The 26,900-nt window shown below is 43.6% G+C and overlaps 1 protein-coding gene and 1 long non-coding RNA gene across 5 annotated transcripts in view; both read right to left on the bottom strand.

The window, feature by feature from the left end:
- Nucleotides 1–58: 58 nt before the first annotated feature.
- Nucleotides 59–14,569, bottom strand: LOC134170295 (uncharacterized). Its single transcript, XR_009967214.1, has 4 exons — nucleotides 14,461–14,569; nucleotides 14,263–14,317; nucleotides 1,486–1,661; nucleotides 59–195 (listed from the first exon to the last, which is right to left on the bottom strand). It is a non-coding gene; the product is annotated as an uncharacterized LOC134170295 (long non-coding RNA).
- Nucleotides 14,570–16,163: 1,594 nt separating this feature from the next.
- Nucleotides 16,164–26,900, bottom strand: part of TMEM132D (transmembrane protein 132D) — a 277,467-nt gene continuing 266,730 nt past the window's right edge. For 3 of the 4 annotated variants that reach the window (XM_062631603.1, XM_062631602.1, XM_062631604.1), the window contains 4 exons: nucleotides 24,726–24,931; nucleotides 23,393–23,666; nucleotides 21,485–21,676; nucleotides 16,164–18,979 (listed from right to left, as the gene is read on the bottom strand). In XM_062631603.1, the coding sequence (XP_062487587.1) occupies nucleotides 17,807–18,979; nucleotides 21,485–21,676; nucleotides 23,393–23,666; nucleotides 24,726–24,931 (1,845 nt within the window). In that variant the 3' untranslated portion in view covers nucleotides 16,164–17,806. Of the gene's footprint in view, nucleotides 18,980–21,484; nucleotides 21,677–23,392; nucleotides 23,667–24,725; nucleotides 24,932–26,854; nucleotides 26,879–26,900 lie in introns of those variants that run through there. The other variant, XM_062631605.1, reaches the window with a different exon arrangement.

Below are 26,900 nucleotides of genomic sequence, written 5' to 3'. Positions count from 1 at the left end.
GAGTGAAATGGGAAAGTCAGCACAGCAGAAACAGAAGTGTGTCCTGGGGTCTCCTGATGCCTGATGTGCCAGTGATGGACACACACAGCAGCTCAGCTGAAGGAAGAGAGACAAATGCTTACCCTGCCTACAAAGAAATGAGCGGAGGTAATCTTGGATCCATGGAAAAGAAATGATTACTCAGCAGGGGAATTTCTGCATGAAGATAAATAGTCAGGAACTGATTTCCTCTAAGCTACTTTATGGTTAGCAAGATTAATCTCCCCTTCACATGAGGATCTCATAAATATAGAAAACTATTTTTCCACATTTCCTTTATGGTCAGTGGAGAGTCCAGGCCTCATCAAAACTATAGTTCATCAACATAGCCTTAGGTGAGGGTGATTCGCCTAGAGCAGATATGTGTCTCCATTGGGTGAGACCTTTTTAACACCCCCAGCTCAGTAAGGTAAAATCCACCCCAAATTCAGGTGCCAACTTTCTGACAAGGGGTTGGCACTGGAGGACAGCATCTTTTTAGAAAAACACCTGAAAGAGCCACAAGAAACAGATACCATGGAAGGGAGGAAGCTCTTGAAGATGTGTGAACTCTGCAGGTGACAGCAGCATCCCACCCATGTGGTGTGGGCAAGGTTGCTGGCAGATGGGACATGCTATCCATTAGGACAGCAGTGAAACTGGCTACAAACATCTCTGAGCTTCCCTTGATCACCCTGTTACACCTGGGTAGGGTGTAACACAGGGGAACAGCTGTTCTGATGACAGATCTACCTGGAAGAGCATCCGTCCAGTGCACACAGCTATAGACAACAAGCAGAACAAGTGTTCCCCAGGATGTATTCACTGCCTAATTTGCTGTTTTGCCCTCAGCAGTGTTTTGGGTTTTTGACACTAATTTTTCTGTATTTAAATACATCTAAAACTACTAATAAATGTATCAGTTCTGCTATAACATTTGGGGAAGGAAATGTAATTATTTTCTAAAAGTAAACAACAGGTAACTTTCCTTTAATTGAAGGAAAGGCTGGTTCCTGAATCACAGCAAACTTGGTTCCTGCTTTAAGCAAAGACACCACAATGGCTTGATCTCAAATCCCACAGAAACCTGCATCCACTGTTAGCTTTGTGCACTGCAGGTGTGTAAGAGTCAGAACAGGTCTACACCTTCCTAAGGTGTCGCACTGATGTAAAACGTGTTCCAGCGCCACCACAAATGTCACACAAATAACATGCATACAAGGACTTCCAATCATGTGTCTTAGTACTGGAGGATTTCCAGAAAGACAGAAACTTAATCACAGGAAGCAAAAAAAGCCCAGAAAGCCTTTGGATGTAGCAGGTACTTTTGTGATGCTCTTTCAGAAGCTGTCACATAATATAGATGCTGTTCTCCCCAGCATCTTTGTAGTTTTGCCTGTAAATTATGTTTCCCCGTTCCCATCTATTTTTGGTAAGGCCAGAAGTCCCCCAGAGCACTAAAATTACCTCTGTCAGAAATGTCAGAAGAGTTTACAGCTGAAGTAGGTGTTTGCCTGGAACACGAGAACCAGGTACACCTCATGTGTGCTGGGGAGATACTAAAGTCAAGTTGCTGCCACACCGCCTTCAGGGGAAGACTTGGGAATGTGGCTGTACTGGAAGCAGAGACTTCTGTAGCGTGTCTGCTTTGGAAGATCAGAGAAAATAAGTCATATTATCCCTCTGGGCTTGAACTGTGAGCCACTAAAGACTGAGCAAGATTAAATTATTTTAAATAAAACCTTCTTGCTTCATCTGTTGGGAGGAAAAAAAAACAGAAGAGCCCCTTAATACAAATGCAATAATTGAGGATACACTGGTGATGCTTTCCCTGCTTTCCCCCTTCGTATATTGTCAGTTCTCCCTACAACATTCCAGGGTTAGAACCTCTCTGCCTAGTAGTGCGAAATAAGTGAGCTCTTACTTTTAAGAGGAAAAGTCAAATTCTGTTGTGGCAGTGTTAAAATTCAGTTGCATCAAGCTTTATGTGTAACTGAGCATCCATCCACCTAAGCAGTGAAAACTACATTTTCAACAACACATCAATTGGCAGGATCTTATTAAGAAATGTAAAACCACCCAAAACATGTTATTAGAGAGAGTAAGCCTTGCAAAGACTTTTTAGAAGGACACTAATGGCTTAGACCTTGAGTTCAGATTTGGGGAATGCAGAATATCAAATAGACACTAAAAGCAGCTTTTGTGTGTGTCTTTGCTCCGAGGCACCAGGGCCTCGGGGCATTCCCATCTCCCACTGATGCTATTAAGAATATTGGCTGTGCAGTACACCTCAGAAGTCAGACCTTTGTGTCATAAACTGGGCACTCAACTCTCTCTACCACTTTAAAACTGGGGATTTTAACTGTTCCATCTCTCTAGGTTCCCTGTAGTTTTCAGGCCAACAGAAAATACGAAGAAATCCAGATTTTGCAGGGAAAAAAACAGCTATGACAAGTGCATTGTCATGTACTTGTGACAACTGTCAGCACATAACCTCAGAGCAAAAGACGCCATCTCTGGCCATGGATACCCCAACTTCCTCTGTGGAACAGGGGATAGCTGTGGGCTGATACAAAAGCTGCCAGTACCCATTCACAGGGGAAGCAGATTAATACCCTAAACCCCCAAACCACCTTTGTGTATATATATGCAACTGCGTGAGCAAAAGACCCGTGTTTTCCTGCACATTATGCTCCATTATTTTTGAAGACAATGGTTTCCCTTGGCATTAGTACTCAATGAATGGTAAGTTGATTTCAGCTGAAAGACTAAACAAACAAGCACTAACAATGAGAATAAATCAGATTGCAGCAGCACTTTCAAGTAGCTGGTAAAAATAGTATTTTAATCAAATAACTCAGCTGTAACTGCCATGAACTGCTGGGGAGGTTAAGGCTCTAGCTCAGTATCCTAGTGAGAAAACACACAGAATTATTCAAACCACATGATTTCATTGCCACTGCTTGACTTGGATTTAAAGCAGAAGATGGCAGGCCGAGTTCCCATCCCCACTGCCAAGTTGAAGCCACCAACAGAACAAAGGTTAATGCAATATTCTGAAAGATGAGAATTTAACAGAGAATTGCAATGTGTATAGCAATTCCTGTGGCCAGGCTGGAGTGGATACCTTCAAAATAAAGGATTTGGGGGGTGGGTTTGGTGTCTTCCAAAATGAGGCATTAGGCCACAGGACTCTAGACTAGTGCTTGTGAGATGAGAGTTTAGCATGCAGTGGCCACGCTTGCACAGGAGGCGACTGCTCCTATATTGTGGGAATACTGAGAGATGAGTAATGGGAAAGTCCAAGCTGCTCAAACAGAGCGATGCTGAAGATCAAAGCGAACGCTGCAGGTGACGCCATTCGGGTGTGCTCTGGTGTGGCTGAAGTTAGAATGTGGCTCTGAAGGATTTAGCACTCAGTGGACGCTGTGGGAACCCCACTTCAGCAAACTGTCAGGCCTCTTCATGGGCAACAAGCAATGTACAGTTTGAAACGTATTCTCAGTTAACATCAGTGAAATGAGACATAACATGACTGCAGTCTGTGCGCCTGTGTCAGATTAAAACCAGCCCTTAGCTTGCCTTAGAACATAGTTCATGTTAAACGGAATTAGAGCTGAACAGAGCTGAGAACATTATTTTTAACCTTTTTTTCTACAGAGGGCCTTACCCAGGGACTGCCAGATTATGTTTTGAGAGCAAAAGACAGTCATCTTATTCAAGCTTAGGCACAGACCTTCCGCGTTCCCACATCCAGCCCAGCAGCAGCACCCAAACCAGAACAGCACTTCCAGAAAAGCATCTAAAAAACCAGCATAAACCTGCTGGGATCCTGGGTGACCTGGTCCCTCACTGCAAGAAGCTCGTTTCTGGTTCTACACTTATACAGCTACAGCTCCGTACCCTGACGGTCACGTCTCTGCCTATGGATTAAAGACTCTCTTCAAATTTATGTTCACCGCCTAAGTACTTTGGCGTTATGATCAAAGCACCACATAAGCTCCCTTTGATACATGGCATGGATTGCGCTCCTTGACTCTCTCTCTTGCTCTAAGGACTTTTTCAACCTTTTAATATTCCCCTCTCTGAATCCTCTCCAGTTCTCAGTGGCTGAAGTGAAGAGGAAGATCAAGTCCCACACTTGTGAACATGTTCCACTTCTCTTTTTTGCTGCCCAATACTAACACAGGGGTGCTGTCAGAGGCCTCTTAAACCTAGCAGCCTGAACTCTTTACTAGAAAACATGATGTCAACTTAGACTAAAACCAAACTTACCAAAAGGATATGCTTAATAAAACCTACTTTGATTGTGGATGTCAGCATAGAGTTAGAGGTTGATAACAGTGACAACAGCTCTGGCTTCAGAGGTAAAAAGGACTAAACCATCAACTGTCTCAGTAGTCATAAAAAAGAAAGAAAAGGACACACTAATGCAGTAGAGTTTGCTCTATAGAGAGCAGTTGAAAGTGTTGCACTTTTCTGTAATACTGAAAGAGAATATTCCTCAAATCCAACTGCCCTGCAACTGAAGCAGGTATTTGTAATGAAACAAAACACTCAGCAGGAAGCCTATCACCACTGCTGCACGGCTGCTTTCCTACACCACTGCTTGCTCTGCCCACCCTCACCAGAGGGCCCTGCCTGGGCTGGGGTTAGGCTGTGCTCCACACACTGCCCCAGCCCCTGCTCCTGCTCCCCTGTTCTGTCTCTCACAGCCCAACCTGGAATAAAGATCATCCCTGCTTTCCTCTCTCTGCCTCCACAGGCCAGTTTGTCACAGCCCAGCGCAGCAGGGTCGGGAGCTGCGGGAACAGATGTGTGCTGCACCAGTGCCTTGAAGCAGGCGGCTGGATGAGAGATGCTCCCGGCATAAATCAGCATGATCACAGCTCGGTGAGGATGAGCACAGCATCTGCAGCTGCACTGGCTCAGGAAAGCCATGGAGCCCAGAGAAAGGTGTAAGAAAACAGGCTCATCCCTGTGGAGCTGACACCTTCCTCACTGTGCTGGCACTCACCCTGTGCCCAGCTCTGATGGCTGCACTGAAACTGTGTGTGATGGGGGTTTGCATGTTTGCTTCCTGCAGTGATAAGTACTGCTGGGGAGAAGGGTATACGCCCATGATATTACTGTTTCCCTGCCTTTTGTCCCATTAGGAACCTATAGGTCTTGCTTGGAAGTGGGTGTGCACATCAGTACAGCCGGTGCCAGGCTGAGATGTGACATGACGCCAGCCATGATACAGCTCAATGGGTTTAATAATCCAAGTGGTTGCTGTATGGTAATATTGTATATACCAAAAATTAGAATTCATCTGTCCCCGGAGTAATTAAAATAATTGCCACCAGAGGAAAAAGCTCTGTGGACTATTGCTCCATATTGACTTTGATGGGAAACTACTTCTGTGACTGATAAATCAGGAGCAGACATTTGTGCCATGAACCTCTGCTTTCCAGTAAGATCGTTAATTGACTTCTCCATAAAGATTATGAATGACTCGAAAACTGGTTTATGCTGCAGCCAGTGGTCTTTTACTCTTCCACACCAAGTATTTAAATGTCAATCTATCAACAAGTTGTCCACTGGGAACAAGGCTGCCCTTGGAGGCTGGGAGCTCAGGCTGTGTTCCTTATTAGCCCTTTCCTAGACCCTCTATAGTAATTTAACCTAAAGTAAACCAACATGTGATTAATTCACTTACAAAAAGCACATCACCGTAGTTTTGATTACCCACCTCTATTATTTCCTCCAGAAAAACTTAATTTGAACAGTTGCAAATGAAGCCTTTTGAGTCCAGTTTTACCTAATTAAGGTTATTTAAAAGGCAAAAAACCTACAACCCTCCAAAATGTTATGGAACAATTCCCATAAGACTTCCCCCCAAAATAAGCATTTTACTTTATATTGAATATTCATTTCCATATGGAAAAAATTAAGGAAAACCAACCCCAACGCAAGACTTCATGAGCTGAAGCTTCCCCTGCTTTGTGTGTAGCTGTATCAGCAGCTGGGCCAGCCTGCCTCCTGCATTTTGATGCCTCATGCAGCTCCTGAGCCCACTCACATCTGATAGCAACAGATATGGTTAAAGGAAGGAACAAAAAAAACAGGTGGAAATTATTACTGCCTTGCTCTGCCTTGGCACCACATGTAAAAGCAATTGTGATCATGTCAGATTTCCCTGAATACACAGCACAGAGCCCGAAACATCTCCGTTAAGAGAAGTGAAATGCAACAGCAACCTCCAAAACAATGGAAGAGAAACCCTAAGATGCTTTTCTGTACTGTCACATGCTAGTTAGAGGTCCTAACGTGATCAGGGCCCCCCTCTCCAGCCCTGCAAGGGGACAGTCTCTAGTACATATCATCCACACTGCCAACCCTGAGCTGAACCCAAACAGAGCTGCCACTGACCACCAAGCCACCAGGGCCATCCAGCCAGGCACAACTTCCAGAGGACTGTAGGGCAAGGCAAGCCCAGGCCCTTCCTGCCAGCTGACAGAAACCTCACACCACCAAGATGACAAATAACCAACAATAACCTCTGACAGGAGCTGCTGGTAATGACTTGTTTCCTGTCTCTTGTTTCCTAAAAAGCTCTCCCAGACTCTTGACTAAATGAAATCAGTGAATCAACACACAAGGTCCAGGTATCAACTGTGCTCTACATTTAGGGGCAAATATAGTCTAAACAGCCAAATAATCATGCTCCTCTCTCAATACATACAGAATTTATGGTCACTGCAATATTTCAGCAAGGTACTTTCTGAAGGAGGAGCGGGCTGCAGAGCAATTAGGATGAAAAAGAGTTCTGGCTGCCTTTAGCTCCATGGCTCTCATCTGTCACAGAAGGAAATATATGCTGCTGCAGAAAGCCTGCATTAAAAGGCTGGGAGGAGAACATGCACCCCCAGCTGCTGGGTGTTGCAGTGGCCACAAGCTTCTCTGCAGCGCCAAAACCACATGTATGGAAATGACAGGCTTTTATTAGTGCTGCTACGACAGTAACAATCAAGTCTTTACCTTGCCCATCACATTTGGTTCTGTCTGCCTCACATTTACAGAAGTTGTTCCAAAGGCTCTGAAGTACACTGCATGAAGCAGTTCCTTCTGGTCTGGCCTAAGATTTCCTCACCTCTGTGGCTCCTGTTTGAGACCTACTGGCTTAACTGCTACAGGAGTACAGAGTCTGACTCCTCTACTGCAGCTCTTCACATCCAGGGATAGTCCAAGAAAGCCTATTCTCCAGCTGTAAAATGATAGCTACTTGTTTCTAACTCACCCAGATCTAAAGTTACCTCCAGATTACTATTTATTTTCCACTGCAAACAAATACATACCTTTCCTTGGGTATTTTGGCTTTGGATGATTAACAGCAAAGACAAATAGAAGGACAAACAGGTGAAACCTAGTATCTGTTTACATATAAGGGGTAAACACAGAACTAGTTCTGTTCCTCCAATAAACTTAACTGTGTACCTAAAATAGAAAGCAGATGTGGTTGCAGAGCCAGAGCCTAATCTGGAGCCATAGCTCACTCCTGAGTGTCCTGGCCAAGACAACCCTCACAGCACCACCACAGGATCCATGGACCCAATATGTATTTGTTTGCTGCAGGTGTTTTTTTATTCACTTTTTATTTGGACAACCATGCACAGAAGTGAGACTCCAATTCCCTGCAGAAGGTAGCAAGTTTCCCCTTTCAGAATAACTGCTGGGGCAGCTGGAGACCACTGCCTTTGCTGTGCTTTAATGACAAGGTGAATAGGGAGAGCTTGGAGGAGAGGGAAGAACACAGATAATCAAGTAAAGCTGCTCAAAATGTAGTCAAACAGTAAGTGCAGGGGAGCCCTTATGCCTTTGAAAGTTAAGCATTGCATGGGCTGTTCTTACGAGAAGGCAGGACAGAAACCCCTGCTGAAAAATGACCTGGGAAGAATTGCAGCTCCATTGTACAAAACTCATTTCTCCAACATCCATCCTGCTCACTGCAAACCTGGAACTGCTGAGCCAAACTCTACCCTTTCCCTGGAGCAATCTGCACACCACAGCTGGGAGGAAAGCTCCCCAGCATCCCTGGAAGCCCCCACAAACCCTGCAGTGCCAGGATAACAGCAGGCCAAGTGACCGGGAAGGCCAGCTTCCACCAGTCCCGCCTCTGCTACAAGCACTCGGAACACTGAAAGGAACGAAAGACCTCATGAGACTGATCTCTTACCTCTATGACAACAGAGTGATGAGAGAGACTGCAGTTCTCCTTTCAGTGCTAGTAAACAGGTGTGTATATATCCTGTCTTCCTCTGCATATCCACATATCTGTCTGTAAAGCTATGTGTTTTTTTCTTTGTCCAACTTTATCCTGAGTATTTACTGCCCATATCTACTACCCACAAATGATGTGTTTCAAGCTAGTTGTACTCTTTGGGGGGAGGAAAGGAGAAGAGAGGGGATCCCGAGATCAATAAGTCAGGTTAAGTAATTCACAGCTATCCCTTTTTATAGAAAACAAGTCTATTCCCCACCTCCCCACACCCCATATCATTGTTGCTACATTATCTGTATGAGCCAGGCATTGGCAAGGAGGCTGGGAGAAAAAACTGACAGGACATTGTAAGAGAATTTAATGAAGTGGCTTCAAATATTGTATCAAAATAAATGAAGTGAATAATGCAAGAGCTCATTCCAGGTCCCTTCTACAACAATAACTATTGTGCGAGCAGCACATCTGAGGAGATGGGGATGGATGGATGAATACAAAGGTGCCACTCCAGCGCATTACAGAGCAGGGAACAATAGACAGCCTGAATTGTGATATTTAATTTCGGTAATTCTTTGAGTCCAGACACTCAGGGAGAAAACAGCAGGTGGTAAAGGAGGAGGAGGAGGAGGAATTATCAGCCTTTCTGATCTTACTTAACTATTTTGCTTCTGCTTAGGATGGAGGAAGAGGGCTGATTGCACGCCTGCCTCTTTGAACCCCCATGCGAGGCTATTGTATGTCAAGCAGCTTGGTGACAGCCATCAGCAAGCAGAGCTGCTGGCTTCCCATGAGGAGGACACTAGCTTGGCACTTCCACTCAAATTATCTGCCTTTTATTAAGCATATATGCAACAGCATGCAATAGGAATGGCCCAGAGCCAGGACACTTGGTCCCAGCTCCAGCAGCAACTACTGGCCTTGTCTTCAGCCCTGATCCTGCTGTGGATTCAGTTTAGTGCATCTTCTGGGCTTGCCAGCACCTGCAGCTGCACTCAGCAGACACCTTGGAACTTGGCATGGAAAAGCCCTGCTAGGACCCTGCTTTTGCAAATGTGGCTGCTTATTCACATCCACCTGATGGTACAGGGGGAACAATCCCCTTTGGTATGTGTACTTGTGAGGAAGGGACCTCTATTTGGACTCAGAAGCAAGGACAAGGATTCAGACATTGGCAGATTGCCTATTCCCAAATTACTGTGCTTCCCTGTCACTGTCAATAGCGAGGGAACACTTGATATTCTCTGGCTGTTTGCAAAATACCTTTTTATTTCCTCTCTTTACATGAAAAATCCTTCACACTGGTACGACCTTCCTGGGACTGGCACTGAGCACTCAGGTAATGAACAGTGCTGTCAGTAACGCTCTCATTCAAGCTTCGTCTAAACCCTGTCCCTGCACTCTAACACTGGCTCTGCAAGAGGCTCCCCACTGTTCTCATCTGGGTGCAGGGGTGCAGTCAGCAACACAGCAACACCTTTCTGCAGAGGTCATGGGAGCACCACACTGCTAGCAACCAGGAGCATCGCACTCCTACCAGCAGTGACAGCAGAGACCCATTGGGGAATCAGCAGCAAAAGCCATTACAACTGTTACCTTTGCTTGTAAACACTCCCTGTGCCTCTGCTCTCATTTTGTCTGACTATTCCCTGTAGGTCTGGCAGAGAGAAAGCAAACAGCCGGCACCTACCCCTTCCTCCCCTCCAGCTCTGCCACCCACAGCATCCTTCCCTCCTGGGTTAGACAGATCCTGCACCCATCAGTGCTGTCCATCAAGCCTCTCCTAACCCAATTGCAATTCACTGACAGCTTTACTTGCAAATTCCCTCTCTGCACAGCTCATGCTAAGAACCTTAATATTCCTGGAGATTCAGGAAGGGGATTTCCAACAAGCATTAGGAAAATTAAACTTCTCAAGAGCTGTCTCAATCTGACAAGCTATTTCTAGCTCTTCAAAGTACGGTAAGTGAAAAATATTAAAATGGAGGATGGGGAAGTGGTAGTAAGCAATTGATGAATTACAGCTAGAAACGAGGGCAGCATTAAGTCTGTTTCACACATATATGGATACACACACACACACACACAAATACATGAATACGCATTAAGGCTTCCTGCTACCTTATAACAGAAAATTATCTCCCACCCTTTCTTCCACACAAAGCAGCAGATAACACTACTGTGCGGGGCATTCGCAGGCTGTTTACACCTCATCAAGCGCAGAAATGGCAGTTTTTATTGCTGTTCTCTTCCCAGCAAAATACACACCATGTCCCAGCTAAGTCCCCTTTGCTCCTTTTTCCCCCCTCCCTTCCCCTTTCTCTTTTCCATCCCCTACAGAGCTTTCAAACCTACACCCCAAACAGAGAAGCTGTTTATAGCCCAGGCCATTGCTGGGTGAGAAGCTGAACCAGGTTTTCAAGATGTAAGGGTGTGACTCTGAAGGAGGAGAGGGTGATGCTATGTTTTTAGGAGGAATAAAGCAGCATAATTTAGCTGGTACCAAATTTTTCTGCACCCTGGAATGGCTCTGGCTCAAAACCTTGACATTTCCCATGGTTTAAGGCCTGATTTGAGTCAAGGTACTTAGCTTGTCTGTCTGTCTGCTCTCCCTCTCTGCTGCCACTTTGCAGCAATCACCCAAGTAGCCTCACAAATCACATTAAAATTGGGCTAGAAGAGCATCCTCTTCAATTACAGCCCCTCATTACGGGTGCTTTAGGAGTAGGGGACACAGGTTCTGTACTAGACCAGGGGACAAAGCAATTAGAAAAGCTGATTAAAATCCTATTGCTCTTCGGGGGCTGGTGTGATTGTGTGAGGGCTGTGCCATGTGATGGAAAAAACCTTTCTGAGCTCACAGCCTGCCAAAAATGCCGCTTCAGCTCTATGAACTGGTCTTGCAAAAGACACATTATTGAGCGCTGTGTTAAAGCTACAGTCAAGCATATGCAGAGAGCTGGGTACAGAGCTAGATCTGATCAAGACTTGGGATTTTTCAGCATTACAAAATATTTTGCATTAAGACATGCAGCCTGATACTATGTAAAGGAGAAACACAAAACGGACTTATGTGACCTTGGTATCCTGCCTGGCGGAGCAGAAGGGAATGCCAAACGCTAAGAGCAATGCTATTGATTAGACCTGAGAGGGAGAAGTGGTGGAAGAAAACTAAGTTATTAATGGCAGAGAGGAGCACAGTGATTTGGGTTTTTGGCTTGCTGACAACAGGATAGCAAATGGGTGCCCCCAGTCAGTGAGACAAAGGATTTGCTTGAGAAACAGGGAGGCTTGAGATGCATCTGTACTGGTGGGAGAATCCCACCAGGAGCAGAGCACAGGGATACAGATTATCCTGGGCAAAGAAGCAACCCAGGAGCATCTGGGGCACCAGCAACGTTGCCCTCCCCCAAAGAGCACAGCCCCATTGTGCAGCAGTGCAGGCAGGGCATGGTCCTGCAGCCTTCAAGCAAGCAATCCAGAAGGTGCAACAGAAAAGCAGAGGCACATCGATTATCAGTACAAGAAGAACTAAAGCTCTTGGGGACCTGTCTAGAGCCTGCTGTTAAGCTCACACTTCTCTACTGATAGCCAGTGAGATACCCAACAACTTGGGCAGCCACAGGCAAAGGTGGTAGTGATACCTATCAGATCTCTAATGGAACCTCATGGCACAGCACAGGGTAGAAGAAGGGATCATCAGAGAAACTTCTGACTTTGATGGCTGCCTGAAGGGAAGTTGCTCTGTACTTGGCTGCTGAGCAACACCATGCAGGGATGAAGCTGAGGCTCTCAGGACCAGCTCCTCACACTGGCCTCTAAAAGAAGGCTGAGACACAAACAAGAGCAGATGGAGAATAAGCTGCAGTGAAAATCTGCCACTGGACAGCCTTCTGCTGAAGGCAGCTGGCCACATCCAGTGTGTGCTAAGATAAGCACTGCTCATGGAGAACACAGTCCCTTTATTCCCATCCTTATTTCTCCTCCACTCTGTTCATCTGTGCTTACAGAGTTCAATAAAATGTTGAAAATGGGACTCTTAGTCATCATTGCATGCTTCTATCACCAAGGCTGAGCAGTAAAGCTCTTTGGACTGTTTTTAGGTCGTTAATATGTTAACTGACTGTAGTAAGCTCTAATTTAATTATTAGGAATGAAAGTCTGAACATGAATAACCGAATTCCTCATTACACTTAAAAATTGCAGCTTTCTTTTGCTGGTAATATTGGTTTGAGTACTCAGGTACCAAATATCGAGCCACTGTTAGCGTGCCAACACAGCATCAATCCGAGTTAGAGAGAAGCATCTGTGACTGCAGAAGGGGAATGCAACAGGAGGCCTCATTTGCACCCACTGAAACAAGGAACAAGTTAAGTTCTGGAAGACATTGCAAACAACTGTGGTTCAGTACTGAACGTGTGCCTCCAGGCTCCAGGGGCTGTTTTAAGGAGGCAGATGCAGAAACTTGTCGTATGTAATCTACCAGCCACCTTTATAATGTGACAGGAATTCCTTAATGAGCATTGGCAGTACATACAAACAGAGCAGCAGTGCTGCTTCTCCAGCCATTAATGTTACATACGTGGGCTGCTTAATTTGCTGCTTCTCACAGAGCTGTCGCAGGAAGCCTGCATAATGAAGGATTTGTTGACAGAGGTCTTCATATCAAATCGGCAAAAAGGTAGAAAATGATCCAGTTTTAGGCATACTTGCTTGACTCATGTAACCTTGGCCCTCCTAACACTCCTGATTATGGGCATGATGTACCAGGCGTTCTGCTTTTCTCAGGCCCTTATTGCTGCAACTTTTGAACTTCATCTGCTAAAGCTTTCACCAAGAAGCCAAGCAGCATACTCACTAATTTCACAGGAAAGAGGCATTATCTGTGCCTGAGGAAGATGACGGCTGTTGGAGACCAAACACACATTCAGAAAGGTGTTTAAACATGTGCCTGTTGCCAAGTGCTCAAGCAGACCATTCTGAGAGTATTCTAACAGTAAGAAGTGAACTGGAAACAGAACAGAAATCCTATCTCCTCAGCACTTTGTAAGTGATATCCTGACTTGTTTTAGACCTCTCTTCTACCTGTCCCCAAGAGGCAGCTCATTCTGGGGCCAGACATGGCAGTGAAGAATAGACAGTCCTACTACTCCTGCGCGGGAAGCTCAGGTTGGCATTAACCCTCCTGTAAGACACAGGCCTCTCCTACTTCAAACAGGTACATTATCTTGTGTGTTTCTGATAGTATGGGATGGGAGTATCATAGAACTGATTTTGTATAGTAGCTGTACTACAGGTAGCATCACTGCAGTACTCTAATGCTGTGCATGGACAGGATACGGTACTACAATAACCACATAGAAATATGTGACAGAGCTCCTGGGCTTTCAAGGACTAAATACACTCATCTCAGAGGCTTTTTTTTATGTTTGAGGCATTGTCTAAATGCATCATTTGACAGCAATAGCTCCTTGCCCGAGTTAATTCCTCAGTGATGCTTACTGGACTTTGCTTGATTAATACATACAGGAGTCCAACCAACAATCTCTTAAATGACACATGAAAAACTCCTCTAAGTTATAGTACATGAGTCCTTCAGCTCCAAATAAGGATCTTCCACAATGAAGCAGTCCCACAGACCACAGGGGAATGACAGCAGAGAGTCTTGGAGAAGCTGAATATATAGAACCAAATCAAAGAGTCTCCTGTGTGCTCATTTCATTTACATCTCATTCATTATGGAAACAATGTGTGAAAGTAGTTTCTAGAGCTAATGAATGCAGGCTGCACATCGATTTAATACCTATTTCGCTTTTTCAAGTCACTTACCTCCATAGAACTCTAGTTCCAAAGTAATTATTTAGCTACATTGCTCAGACTTTGAATTCACTGGTGTATTAATGCAGCTTGCTCTAAACCACTATATATTTAAGACTGCTGAAGGGGAAGCTCTTAAAATGAAGGAAGACAGGAAAGAACCAGCTTACCTGATTTATAGGACAATTGAGTTTCTACTCCAGATTGTATTCATGCATAACATCTCTAAAACAAAACAGCCAAATTGCATCAGATACACTTGCTGTTGTTAACATGCCTGTATCAGTCTATCTACTCACACGGAAAGAGACTCAAACATGAAAATAAAGAGACAACTGCAAAAAGAAAAAGTAATTAATAACACTTACAGGAGACTTCTTGCTGTCAGCAGGGCTCCTTATCAGGCTCAAGAGTTTGCTCATGGGAACCACAGCTGCAAACTGTTACATGTAAGCACCACCTAACCACCATCACTGCTTTTATAATGGGAGAACAGAAATTAGCCTCCTTTATTTGCCAATGGAATTCTTTGTCTGAAACACAACCTTTTCTTTCTTGAGATGCCCCTGAAGGTCTCACTTACAAGTATGCACCCTGTACTGTAACAAAACTGAATATATGCAAACACCCCCTATCAACAGATGATAGGTAGATGATACACACATACAAAAATCTCTATAGGAAGTTGATTTATTCTGCTATTAGCAGATTGATTAAAAGTGTTTGCTGGCATACAGATGGCCACAATCCACTCTGGCTTCTCCTTGAGTAGAGCTCAGGATCCTGTTCAGTGACTGATACATTAAAGGGTGTGGGGGGAGCGATGCCTCTTCCTAGTTTTGTCAGAGATTGCCTATGATACTTTGAGCAAATCACTTAACCTTTGTGTTCTCTGTGCCAATAAGGAATCTGCCCTGCTCAGAGCACTCTGAGATCTATGGACAAAGAGCACTGTAAATACTATGTATTATTTATAGTATTGCCCTATGGATAATAGCAAGCTACAGCTGCTAGAGACAGCAGGGACCTCTGAGCAAGCAAAAAGGCATAAATCTGAATGTCAGTATCCTTAGCATTGTAGCTGGCGGCTGTTTTGTCCTAGGAAAACATTTTGGTGGTTTGTGCTACCAGATGAACTTGCTGTTAGTTCCTCATGTTCCCCAGCGGCAGCTAACACAGAAATCTGGATTTACCATAGCAGCTCATTGGTAAAGCAATTCTGACAGCCTGCTCCCAGTGTGGCTTGTACCTGCTCTTTCCAAAGGAGAAAGATTGGCCATGCAGTGATGCTTCTGCAAGACAACCTTGCACGCACGCATCAGACTGCCAGCTGAGATTTGGCCACTTCTACCCTGACCTCCACATTGCTTAGGGGAAGTCTCTGTGGACACAATGTAGTGATGTGTAAAAAGCACCCAAAATAGCTCTGGAATCGGAGGCAAGTGGGCTGGAATACTGCTGAACCTGCTGGGAGGCTGCAGTGCTTTGCTCCAGCACTAAGGCTGCTTCCCTCACCTGAGAGCTCATCCAGAGCTAGAGTGGGCCCTGCACTGTGCTGTCCTCACTGCCGCATTTTGTCCTTGAGCTTGCATAGCACCGAGTAATCCAGGCCTTGGTGAGAGGTGCTGAAAGAAAGCAAAGACCATCTGACGTACAAGTACTGATCTCCAAACTTTTGTGCACATTTGCCCTATTTATACCAACTTACTCCGTTAAATTTGTCATCAAAGACATTTAGCCAAATGTGGATCTTCCCAATAGCACCAAACCCAGAAACTCACATATCAGGCTTTCAGGCTACAAATATGCATGTGGATTTATTTGCACATAGTTTCAAATCTTGGAAGGGTGACTCAGTGCAAATACATTTGTAGCACAACATGTTGTTCAAGTTATACCTTCTCCCCCCAACACTGCACAATGTAAAACATTGTGACTAGATTGTGCCATGAACCTTAATTCACCGATTCATCAAAGGACAAGTCTCCATACTGCTGCCAGTCTTTCACGGTAAATGTTCTGACAGTGAAAAGTAAGAGATGTTCAGAATAGGAAAAAAAAATGAAGCCACTAAAATGCAAATTTTATTCACAGTTGGCATGTTTATAAATATATATATATATTACATTCTTACAATCTACAGTACATTCTATATATAGAGGGATTCAATCTAAGTGTTTGTGGGAGGGTGGGTGTGTATTAAACTGAGCAACCTAGATTCAATGACAGGAGATTTAATAATAAAAGGAGGGCAAGGGCTCACTCTGGAAAATAAAGGGAATCTTCATTTTAGTTAGTGCTTTGGCACTTTGCCACTGGTCACTGGAGACTGCTTTTGGACCTCACAAAAATGTCATGGTTTTAGGGCTGGAGGGCACATCGGATTCAAAGAGTAATCACTGAAATCCCACCATATGTACATCCTTATCAGAGGAAAGCAAGAGATAATCATCACCTCTGGGAGAAACAAATGTTATCTACCAAGTTTAGCTGTTCAGGCTTCAGTGTTGAATGTGCAGCACTCCTCTGTGACCTTCAAGTGCCCTCTAAATGTGCTGAGCAGGGGTCTAAAGAAGCATGAACAGAGGGAACAGAACTACCTGACCTCTCCCAGGGAAGGGGGTGGACAACGAGGCAACTGGTGTTGGTGTCCGAGTTCAGCACAAGCTACATTTACCCAAGATAGTGGCCAACTCGTACATGACAGCATGTAAAGCAAGTAGCAGAGTGGTACCAAGATGTCTGTGCTTGGCAAGAGCACATTGTGGAGACGCGAGTGTGCACGGAAGGGAAGGAGGAAACCACGTGGTTCCAAAGTTGACTGATGCTAGTAAGTGCCCTCAGGATAACAGATGGGGAGCGCTCCAGGGAAATGGCTGGGAATACAAATTTGAAATAGGACAATCAAATAAAGTGGGCTTCTAAAAATAGCTTGTTCTCTCAAACTTCCCAAAACAGACCTTCCTTTATATGAGTGATATTCTGAGTATAGATAACAACTTCTATTTTACAAATTAAGAAATACTGAAAATTGGCTGGCAAAGTTTATTACCTTGGCATCTACTTAAAAAGAGAGTTTCAGTTTTAACTGTATATGTGTATCCATTCTCAGTGCTCGGGAGGCAAACCTGCTGGTTTGTAAACAGCCCAGTTATTCCTTTTCCCCCTCCAGATTCTTTGGAAACTCCTGACTTGTCAGCTCTGGGAGCTGCTCTGCTCACACTGGTGTTTTTTTGTCAGCTTTAAATTCATGTTCATGGATGGCCATTCTCCGCATGTGGCTTGACTGATACGCTCTCTTTGTGGATCTATTTATTCTGAGACCAATTTTTTGCTTTTAACCAAAGCTTGCAATATTGAACAGCAGACCTGTGTGAACTGGAGTTTGTTATATTTATTGATTTCCTGGGAAAGCTCAGAGAATGAGACCGTATTCTTTTGCTAAGGTTTTGTTTTTTCATGTTACCATGCATCAAAAACCCTCACACATCTCTCACTTCCATCTCTGAGCACAGAGAAGGCTTGCATTTTAAGAGCTGTCCAACTCTCCCAGTTGCTTTTGGGTGGCTTCTTGGGGCTCCATTGAGTTATTATCCACCAGCTGATTCATGTTATCAATACAACATTTTGCCCCACTACCCAAAATTAAAGGCAGAAGGTGAGTGAAAAACAAACAAACAAACAAACCAAACAAAAAGAGTCTTTTGTGTCTCACTACACGTTTTCATGTAATCTCTCCATATAGTTTTTAAGTTCTTTGCACTCCCCCAGGTCCATATCCTGGCAGACCCATTTAATGTCATCCTCACTGCTCATCAAGACTGAGTTGACAGTTGGACACCCATCATCAGAGGAGATGGTGGTAAAGGTGGTGAATTTAACCCGTTTCCTCTTAGAGGTAGGAGAAGTAGTTGGTTCACTTTTCTGTTCTTTCCCTTCAGTGAATGTGGACTCAGTAGACCTGAAAGACTGTCCATTAATATTTTTGGTGGCATTTGTGTTGAGGAGATATTTGCTCTCTTCATAGTCCACTCCTCTGTCAATGGCTGTGATACGTTCATCTTGTTGGGATGAGAAATTTATGTGGTTCTCCAGAAGTTCTGTCCTGTTGCTCAGCCCAACCCAGTCATGAGAGTGGCTCATGCCTTCTTGCTCTTCAAAGGGAACTTGTTTGTTTCTGTACTTCAAAGCAAAAGTGACACAATTGATAAGGAAAACCAGAATTGCCAGGCAAAAGACTCCCAGGAGAGCATACATCCCTATCTCCAGGTCACTGAGACCCCTAGGTGTCTGGACTAGGTCATTCTCTTCCAAGTCTCCATTGCTTCGTGGCAAATCCACCTGTGCAGGGAAGCTCGTGAAGTCTATTGGGATGTTCTGCAGATGGCTGTCATCATCCAGGAGGCTTTCTCTGTCTTCTTTTTTACTTAGAATAGACCTTTGAGTGGTGGTTCCTTTGCCTTGCTCATGGCCCATTGAGGAGCTGTAATACTGGCCATCTCGCTCCTGAGAAGTAGTTTTCTGACGCCGGTCACTGGCATGATTTTCTAGGTGGACACCAGCACCTCTGTGTTTACTGTCACTGATGTTAGGGTTGGCATCACTCTGCCCAAACTTGACTTTAATGCTACCACTTCCAACAGCTAGGATGCTCTTTCTTTTGGATTTCTGGCACGATTCACTGATCACCATCTCTACCTTCACCAGTGTCCCCTGGCCTTCTGTCTCAGCAGCAATCACAGGCCACTTGAATTTGGGGTCATGGTGAACGGAGACCACCTTCTCATCCAGAGATGTAGCTGACAAGGAGAAGTCTTTGGAGTCATAAATATCCAGGGGCATGACAGATCCATCACTGAACTGGATCCAGCAGCTGATGGCTGCTTCCTATAATATATAAAACAAATACATGCATACCCAGAATAAATATCGAGGGAAATATGTTCTGTCCTGGTCTATTCCCTCCTCCTCTCAAGATCCATATACCACTTATAACCAGAAAAGAAATAAAAAGGGAGAGCAGCAAAATTAATATCTTGCCAAGATGTGAAAAGAAATGCTAGCTTAAAACACTCATTGATAATAAGATTTGTCTCCCCAAAGGTGCTTAAAGGAGCTGTATCCCCTGGGCTCTGAAGAATCTACTTCAGCACCATAATAAATTGCATGTCAGAAAGCATTACCAGTGACTGAGATCATTTACTATTGTATATTCAAATGAAAAAAAAAATTACATTATTTCTAAACTGCTTAAAATACAAAGTCTCCTCTTATTACACACAACACATGTTAAAAAATACCTAATACAGCCAGTAGGTCCATGCATGACTCCATACCTGCAGTACTTGATTTTTGTCTCTTGAATTAAATAAGCCTTTTGTACAAGCAGAGGAAACCAATCTTTGGGAAATAGCCAGGGTAATTTTCACACTTGTTAGCAATTAAAAGCAATACAATAATGAGGTTTAATCTCGTGTCACACCAATGCAGGCTGTGTATTTCAGAGTGCGTGGAGGCTTACTGAGTCTAAGTGGGTCAAACCTGAGTACTAATTGCCTATTGCACGTGTATAATGGCGCAGCATTCCTGGGAAACTTGACTTTTGGTTGCTAACTTGAAACATTTTGAAGTATTCTTAGATCTCAGAAAACAAGTGCTCACCCATTTCTGAAAATCAGGTCCCATAAGGACTCTCAAATGGCCATCAAAATGACAATTCAAAATTGACATATATACAGAGAACAAATATATAGTATTGTCTTTTAAATTGTTTCTAGCACATAGTCATTCACCTGTTCAGATCATGGAGAATAAGCCTCCAGTCTTTTGGGATTGTATTGTGCATAATCTATTGGCCTGATTCTGAAATCCTTACAGCTACAAAGCTCCCCAAGCTTCAATGGGAGATTTGCTTCTGTCTCTGTTTCAGGACAGAGCCCTAAGACTTTGCTGACACTGTTATAAATCCCAGCTTTGTGTTTATTAATCTTTGGATGTTTCTTGCAGGCTGCAGAGAATTTGTGTCATCAACTTTCATCCTCCCACTGTGTTGCTTAAACCTGCATAATCATTTAATAATTTTGCTTTGCTTTGGTTATAGGGATTGTGCTTGGAAAATCATTTACTAAGCAATGGAATGAATCACATGCCTTTCAAAATGAAGTCGGTCCCTGAAGGGTGTAAGGTGTACATCTTCCTCACTGGTGTAATTCTGATCCAATGTTGTTCTGAGTGTACCCCTGCATCCAGAGAGGGATTCATCTACGCTCCATTTCTGGGAACTGAAATGTCAGTGCTGGGCAGCTTACTGGGACTAAATGCCATCAACCCCAGCTTTTGGGCTGATTTCAAGGTATTTTGTTTAACTCCCCCATGTCAGCAATGGATTAGCTCACTCATCTTATTTCTAGCTGCCTGGCATTGATTTTTTAACTCCCTGGAAGACTATGGGAGCCTGATTTTTATCACCCTATAAAGACAGGAGCTCTGCATTATTTCTCACCCTGCTTCCCAAGGATAAGACCCTATGATGAATTAAAGCATCTCAACACTTGGCCAGATTTCAAATGTGCATGTCATGACCATTTACCTTTAAAGCTCAGAACATGTTTAAGTGCTAAGACCCCAGTGCATCCTTGAGGTACATCCCAGACTGATGGATTTAGGTTGGAAAAAAAGTTAAAATTTCAAATGTAGACAGAAGTACAAATACCAAGCAGGGATCGATGGGGACATTTCAAAGTCCAAAAGCCCTTGGTGACTGTTGGCTCCCTAGTACAGGAACTAAGAATAACATGGGGAAAAAAATTAGTTTATGAAATCACAAATCAGGAAATGAGTCGATGCTGATTCATATTCTAGTAATGGGTTGGAATGAAAGGGATGTTCCCCAACTTCGTAAAATGCTCACAAAAAGTAACTAATGGAGTTTGCCATAAGGCATTACACTTCCTCACTTAAAGATGGACTTAAAGGATTGATTTGGTTACCTGTGGTGGGAGGCTGAATTTGTCAACCTAGCTGCCTGTATGTCATGTGATCTAGTAGATACTGGAAGGGACAGAAGGGGTGTGTGTGTGTGTGTGTAAGGAGACTGCTGTTGCTTAATTATGACACATCATTCAGTTTCATGTGTTATTTATAGGATGCAGCCATGACAGATGGGGGATGCCTGTTTGTTGACTGGGGTTGTTTAGACATAGTGCCATTTTTCTGAGATCTTTGTTTTTCTGTAAGGGCACCTGGTGGCCTTAAATAAAAAGTGCCCATAAGGAAAATGTTTTATTAGCACAGTATCAATAAAAATCTGCTTGATTTCATCAGCTTGTAATGTCAGATATATTGAATCACAGCGGTGTCCTCCCACAATACAATACATGTGGGCAATAGTACCTGCTTTGGAGACTGGAGCAGCTCTTGTGCTACTGCAGTAGCAAAGATGGCCTTATTGCTTCCTGGACTGAGCTGCAGAGAAAGTGACAATCCAGTCACCAGCTGCACTCCCAGGTCAGTTATTGTCACCTTCTCATCCAGAACTGTCACTGTCTTCTCAGCCAAGATAGCATCTGAAAGGGGGGACAGTATCTGAAAAGAAGAATCAAAGTTAGCAACAGCCATTTTGCATAGCACCAAGCAAACCAGCTACACAGAACTTCTGTAATACATGTAACTGGTATTTATGTTAATGGGCAGAATTACTCTTAGCAGACAGACATTATTAAAATATGATTAAAAAATTACTAGTCACATTTTGTAACTCTTCTGCAATAATAGGGTGCTTATAACAGCTTTTACCAGCTTAATTGTAATCAGCTATTCCATTCGCCTCTGCAATATGCTAACCACATCTGCTTCAGATGTATTAACTATTTGTAAATGTAATCTTTATATGAAATGCAATTATTTTGTAAGTGATTGACAGCACATATATAATGCAATCTACAGTTTTCTATAAAATCCATTGAATAAATGACATTTATTTCCATCCTATAGAAATAAAGGCTAATCTATTGCTACAATAACCACTCATGGTATTGTAATCAAAATTGACACAGAAAACTTGTCTTGGTTAAAAAAAATGTGCACGGAGGTCAGTGCACTGATACCTGACATCCAAAGATGCTCACCAGGAAGCAAGTTGAATTTAATGATCCATACAGGGTACCACGCATATTCGAAGCAGTTTACAAAAAGCATTCTTTGAACATAACTTGCATTCAGTTTTTTTTCCCCTCAGATTTTTCTCTCCACAGCTTTATGTGCATCTGCTGGAGCACTGAAGTCCCAGAGCTTTAGAAAGTCATTCAGAAAATCTTAATAGATTTTGCAGGAAGTCAAAAATCTCAAATCCCATTTCTCCAGCCCTGATAACCTCTGTTATTGACGGTGTAGTGGTTGTTTTCTGGTTTGATGGTCGGAGATGATGAGCACGTTTGGAGAGTTAGATTTTTTACCCTGTTTCAGTGCTTGTTAACATGTTTTCTAATTTGTAACCTCTCTCTTATTTTTAATTAATCTCTCTTACTTTTTCCTTCTCTTCGGGGACTCCCTTTTCTAGGCTGCTATTTCTTTCCACAGCATGTGAAAAGCTGCCAATGAGATGATGCATAGGTGAGTTACTATGCATCATAGTAACTCACTATGGGTGTTAACTTCAGACATAACACCCATATGTTACTCCAGAGTGAGTTACTCCAGAGTGGGGACACTAAGGTACAGCCACATATACAGTGGTACTTACAGGCCACAGTCTTAGCCATATTGGCTGAAACTGATGAAGCTAAATCTGCACCCCTGGAGAACATAACGTAGTTGTCTCTCTCAGTCAGTGTTCTGAACATCATTCTAGAAGTGCCAATGATTATTATTGCTTTGTGCATATTCTGAATTATGCCCCAACATTTACATTCTGTAACACATGCCTTGAGCTTGCCAGGTATGCAGGGATTTGATCTGAGGGGACTTATATTCCAGTCTCAGATCCTCAACCAGCACTAGTTAATTTTTACTTTACCTTTGCTCTGTCGATGAAGGCTTTGAGAAAACTGAGCTGTTTCACCAGCTGCACTGTGATAGCCCGTATGCTAGCTCCAGGTTCAGAAACACCCTCAGACAAAATTAACCAGAACTTCAATCTACATTACTTTGGGGCACAAGATAAATGAAAACCATCTCTTTGTGTCCCAGTCCTTGCTGCAATTCTGCTTCATCCTGTTGCTAATGCAAGAAGCTGCTGTACACCTCAGCTCCCAAGGTGGTGGGTTAATGGAGGAAAAGGGATAAGTAATTAATTTTCCCTACCTGAATCGTTGTCATTCCAAGCTCCTGCCCAATCAAAACCTGTCCGTCCTTCAGCTTAGCGATTCTTGGCTCTTCCACCTGCATGAAGTCACTCACCAGGTCAGTGATGTCAATCTGCCAGTCAGAACCCAGTAAATAGTTCAGCTGGCCACCAGGGTCTGAGGCTTCAGCTACAAACTGTGTGAGGACTCGCACCATTGCATGTTGGTACTGAAGAGCACAGCCTCTTCCCTTGCGTTCATCCTCTTCCTCATCATCGCTGTCCCTGGCTGGCCTGGTAGGACACCACAAATGAAAAAGTAATTTAAACTGGTTGCTTCAACAAGGGACCCTTTGCCCCCTTCGGTTGCTCTGCTGAAGCTGCTTCCTTCAGTGCATTTCTGAAGTCAGCCAGGTTCCCCCACTTTAATCCTATTTTCCTTGTTCATAACTGAGACCTCCAGGCTGCCCAGATCTCCAAAACAGCTGCTGAAATCAGCAACTGGCCTGCTAACTTTGGTACCATACTGTCCTCTCCTAATATCTCTCAGTATTTTCCATGTTAAGTCCTCACTTTGAGGACCTTCCCACTTTTTTTCTTTCTGGATCTTTTCATAAACATCTTAGTGTTGCCATGGGAATCTCCTCTTCCTGTGTGCCATTCATACTGAAATCATGTCTCCATCAAGATCCCCGTCTCTTTGCTGTTATATTAACAAAACCCTGGTAATAAATGATGCCTTACAGGTAGGTGGGAATAGCAAGTACCTACTTTATCAATTTGTTCTTAAAACACTGACAACAGACGTAAACAATCCAGATCTGCCTACGTCCATCCTCTGCCTTGTCATTCACAAACCACTGACCTGTGGGCATGAACAGAATCTTTAGAGCTCTAGTTACCAGTGTCCTGACTCTGAGACACTGAGCAGTGCCACTGGACCCTACAGTGATATAAAACAAGTATGTACCAGTTGTGATCATTGACAATGAATAAATTAACTGGCAGGACCTGTGAACCAGGCTGCAGAATGACCAGCCTTGCCAGAGCTGGTCCTTGTTGATGTCCTCCTGCTGCCCGATGGCCAATCCTGCCTAACTTGACCAATTGGCTCTTCCCATCCTAATCACTAACACTACACAAGGAAATTGATTTGCAGTGTAGGATCATGCAACCTGCATCTTCATTTCCCGCATAAGTCCACTGCAGGAGCCTATTGAATAAATGTCTGCTTGACCTTCAAATTTACACCGGAATTGCATTAACGTCAAATAAGCATGCTCAGATCCACTGGCCCTGACAGGACTTTGGCACGTACACATCCCAGAATGAACATCCTCTAATGAAACCCACCTCTTATTAGAGATGATGGGGACTCTCCACCCCTTGATCTGATTTAGTTCTGTGTCAGAGACCTCTATCTGCAGTGGGAGACGAGGAACCCAGACTGTCATTTCTAAAGGGGCACTCAGATGCTGGTAAGTGAAATTAACTATGACATTCACTTTGCCTTTCATTTCCTTCCCGTTGACAAAGACATAGTCACATCTGTCAGAAACCTGAAGAAAGGAGAAAGAACAAGAAATTAGTGAGTTTCTTCACAAATTATAAAGTACACCACATGCTGGAAAAGTGAGTGGGAGAAAGAGAAAGGATATAGGTTTAAAGTAGTTCCAAGTTCAGAGGACATCTAGGAAAAACAAAAAACGTGACTGGCATGACCCCTTAACAGCCTGTATAATCTGGCATCATTTTAAAAGGCAGGCTTTTTCTGCTATAAACATTTTCTAGTTTAATTTAAGATAAAAGAACAGCTTCATTCTGTTCTTAATTCCCACTCTAACACGAGGATAGTCCTCTCTCCATGGCTCAGTCAGACTCTGCTACCCTCCATCTCCTCTGCTTTGTGTGTAGCCCAAAGAATACCACATACCCGTGAGGAGGAACAGGTAACTGCCCGTATACAAAACTGAGTAAGGAACAGATTTTTCTAGTCAACCCCAAACTGGGACAAAAGGTTCTTCAGGAGTCCCATTACCTGTGCCAGGGCATGAGCTGGTCACATCAACTAAAAACCAGTCACAGGGAAGAACTCACTGATGCCCAGTGGTGTTCCCTGGTGCCAAACACCACCTCAGCTGCAAGGCTGACACAAGTCTTACACAGTGTTCTGCTCAAGCTGGTCCTGATGTCATTTTATTTATTACCTGCAGTTTTGGACATCAATATTGCCAAGAGTTACTAAATCTCACTCAAGCAATTTAGCAGCTATTGCAAGGATCTAGGTGAGCTGACAGGACCTGTTCATTACAGCTGGTTAAAATATACGAGTAAATGTACACGTCTAATAATTTATTAACTACCACTTTACCGTGCTGATGATCTGAAGGAACGATCTATTAAAAGTCTGAACTCTTTTCACAATCCATTACCATCCAGACCTTCCATTCCATTCTGTAAATGTATTTAATATTTCTAACTCCAGAATGCAGTTTCATCCCCATCAGAATTTAATGGCATTTTCTCCTTTTCTGTTTGAATGCTAAATGAATTTAAATCATATTTAAATATCACCAGCTTTCATAGGATAATTTGCATTCCTAATATTATTATCTTTAAACAACAACAACCCCCCTTACAGACAGATCCACAGCAAATCCATTTCCCTCCTTGCTTGTCTGAGCACAAGCTATGTTCCAAAAAGGGTTATCATGACCCTTGCAATGGCTCTGTTGCAAGTAATAGCTGTTCTAAGGTCAACATCTTATAGTAGCCATTGGTTTCAGCAGGAAGGTATTTATTCACAGGCAGAATTATGGTTTGGGGGATTTTCTCACATTTAGCATGTTTTACATTAGCTCTTAACAGCTCCTGTGAGGATCCAATCTCATTGTGTTGCACAGAAATAAAACCTAGCTGCTGTCAAAAAAGCCCCAGAGCATGGGGCTGTGCAATGCAGGGAAAGGACCTCACAGCAGGCAGCTGAGGACAGACAAATCCTGCTCCAGCTGGGGCCTGTGGCACTCCTGTAATATCCACTTCATCATAGTGTTCATCCAAACTGGCCTGAGCTGAGGAAGAAGAAACTCTGCAAAACTCCAGGAGAAGCTTCACAAGCATAAGGCATAAGCATATTTCCCTTCTGGGAGCAGCATGCCTGGGCAGCAGCAAGAGAGCAGACGTTATTCATGCATCCTTGCAGAAGGCACACTAATTTAAGTGTAGGCTTTTCAGGGTGAGAACTACATCATACTTCCCACCTGCAAGGTCTAACTCTCTAATGGGCAGGAAGTCAGAAGCCCTTCAGCCAGTACCTGGTACATTTTCTCCTTCTCCCACCCCATGGGGTACCTTGGTAAGTGGAAATCGTCTATTTCTTGCTGGCACTGCATTTATCCCTGTTGCCTTTTTGTATTTCAAGTGCTCTCCTCAGACCAGACAACTCCCCAATGTACCAAGAACCCCTGTCTACTGCTTCTGACCTCTCCTGTTTCACTGGGATGCCAGTGAGAATTAAAACAGGGCAGA

This window comes from Pezoporus occidentalis, unplaced genomic scaffold (genome assembly GCF_034315485.1).
Source record: "Pezoporus occidentalis ecotype Australia unplaced genomic scaffold, CSIRO_AGI_Poc_V1 ctg37, whole genome shotgun sequence".
In the NCBI taxonomy this organism is placed as follows: Eukaryota; Metazoa; Chordata; class Aves; order Psittaciformes; family Psittacidae; genus Pezoporus; species Pezoporus occidentalis.
This window is presented reverse-complemented; position numbering and strand designations above follow the sequence as displayed.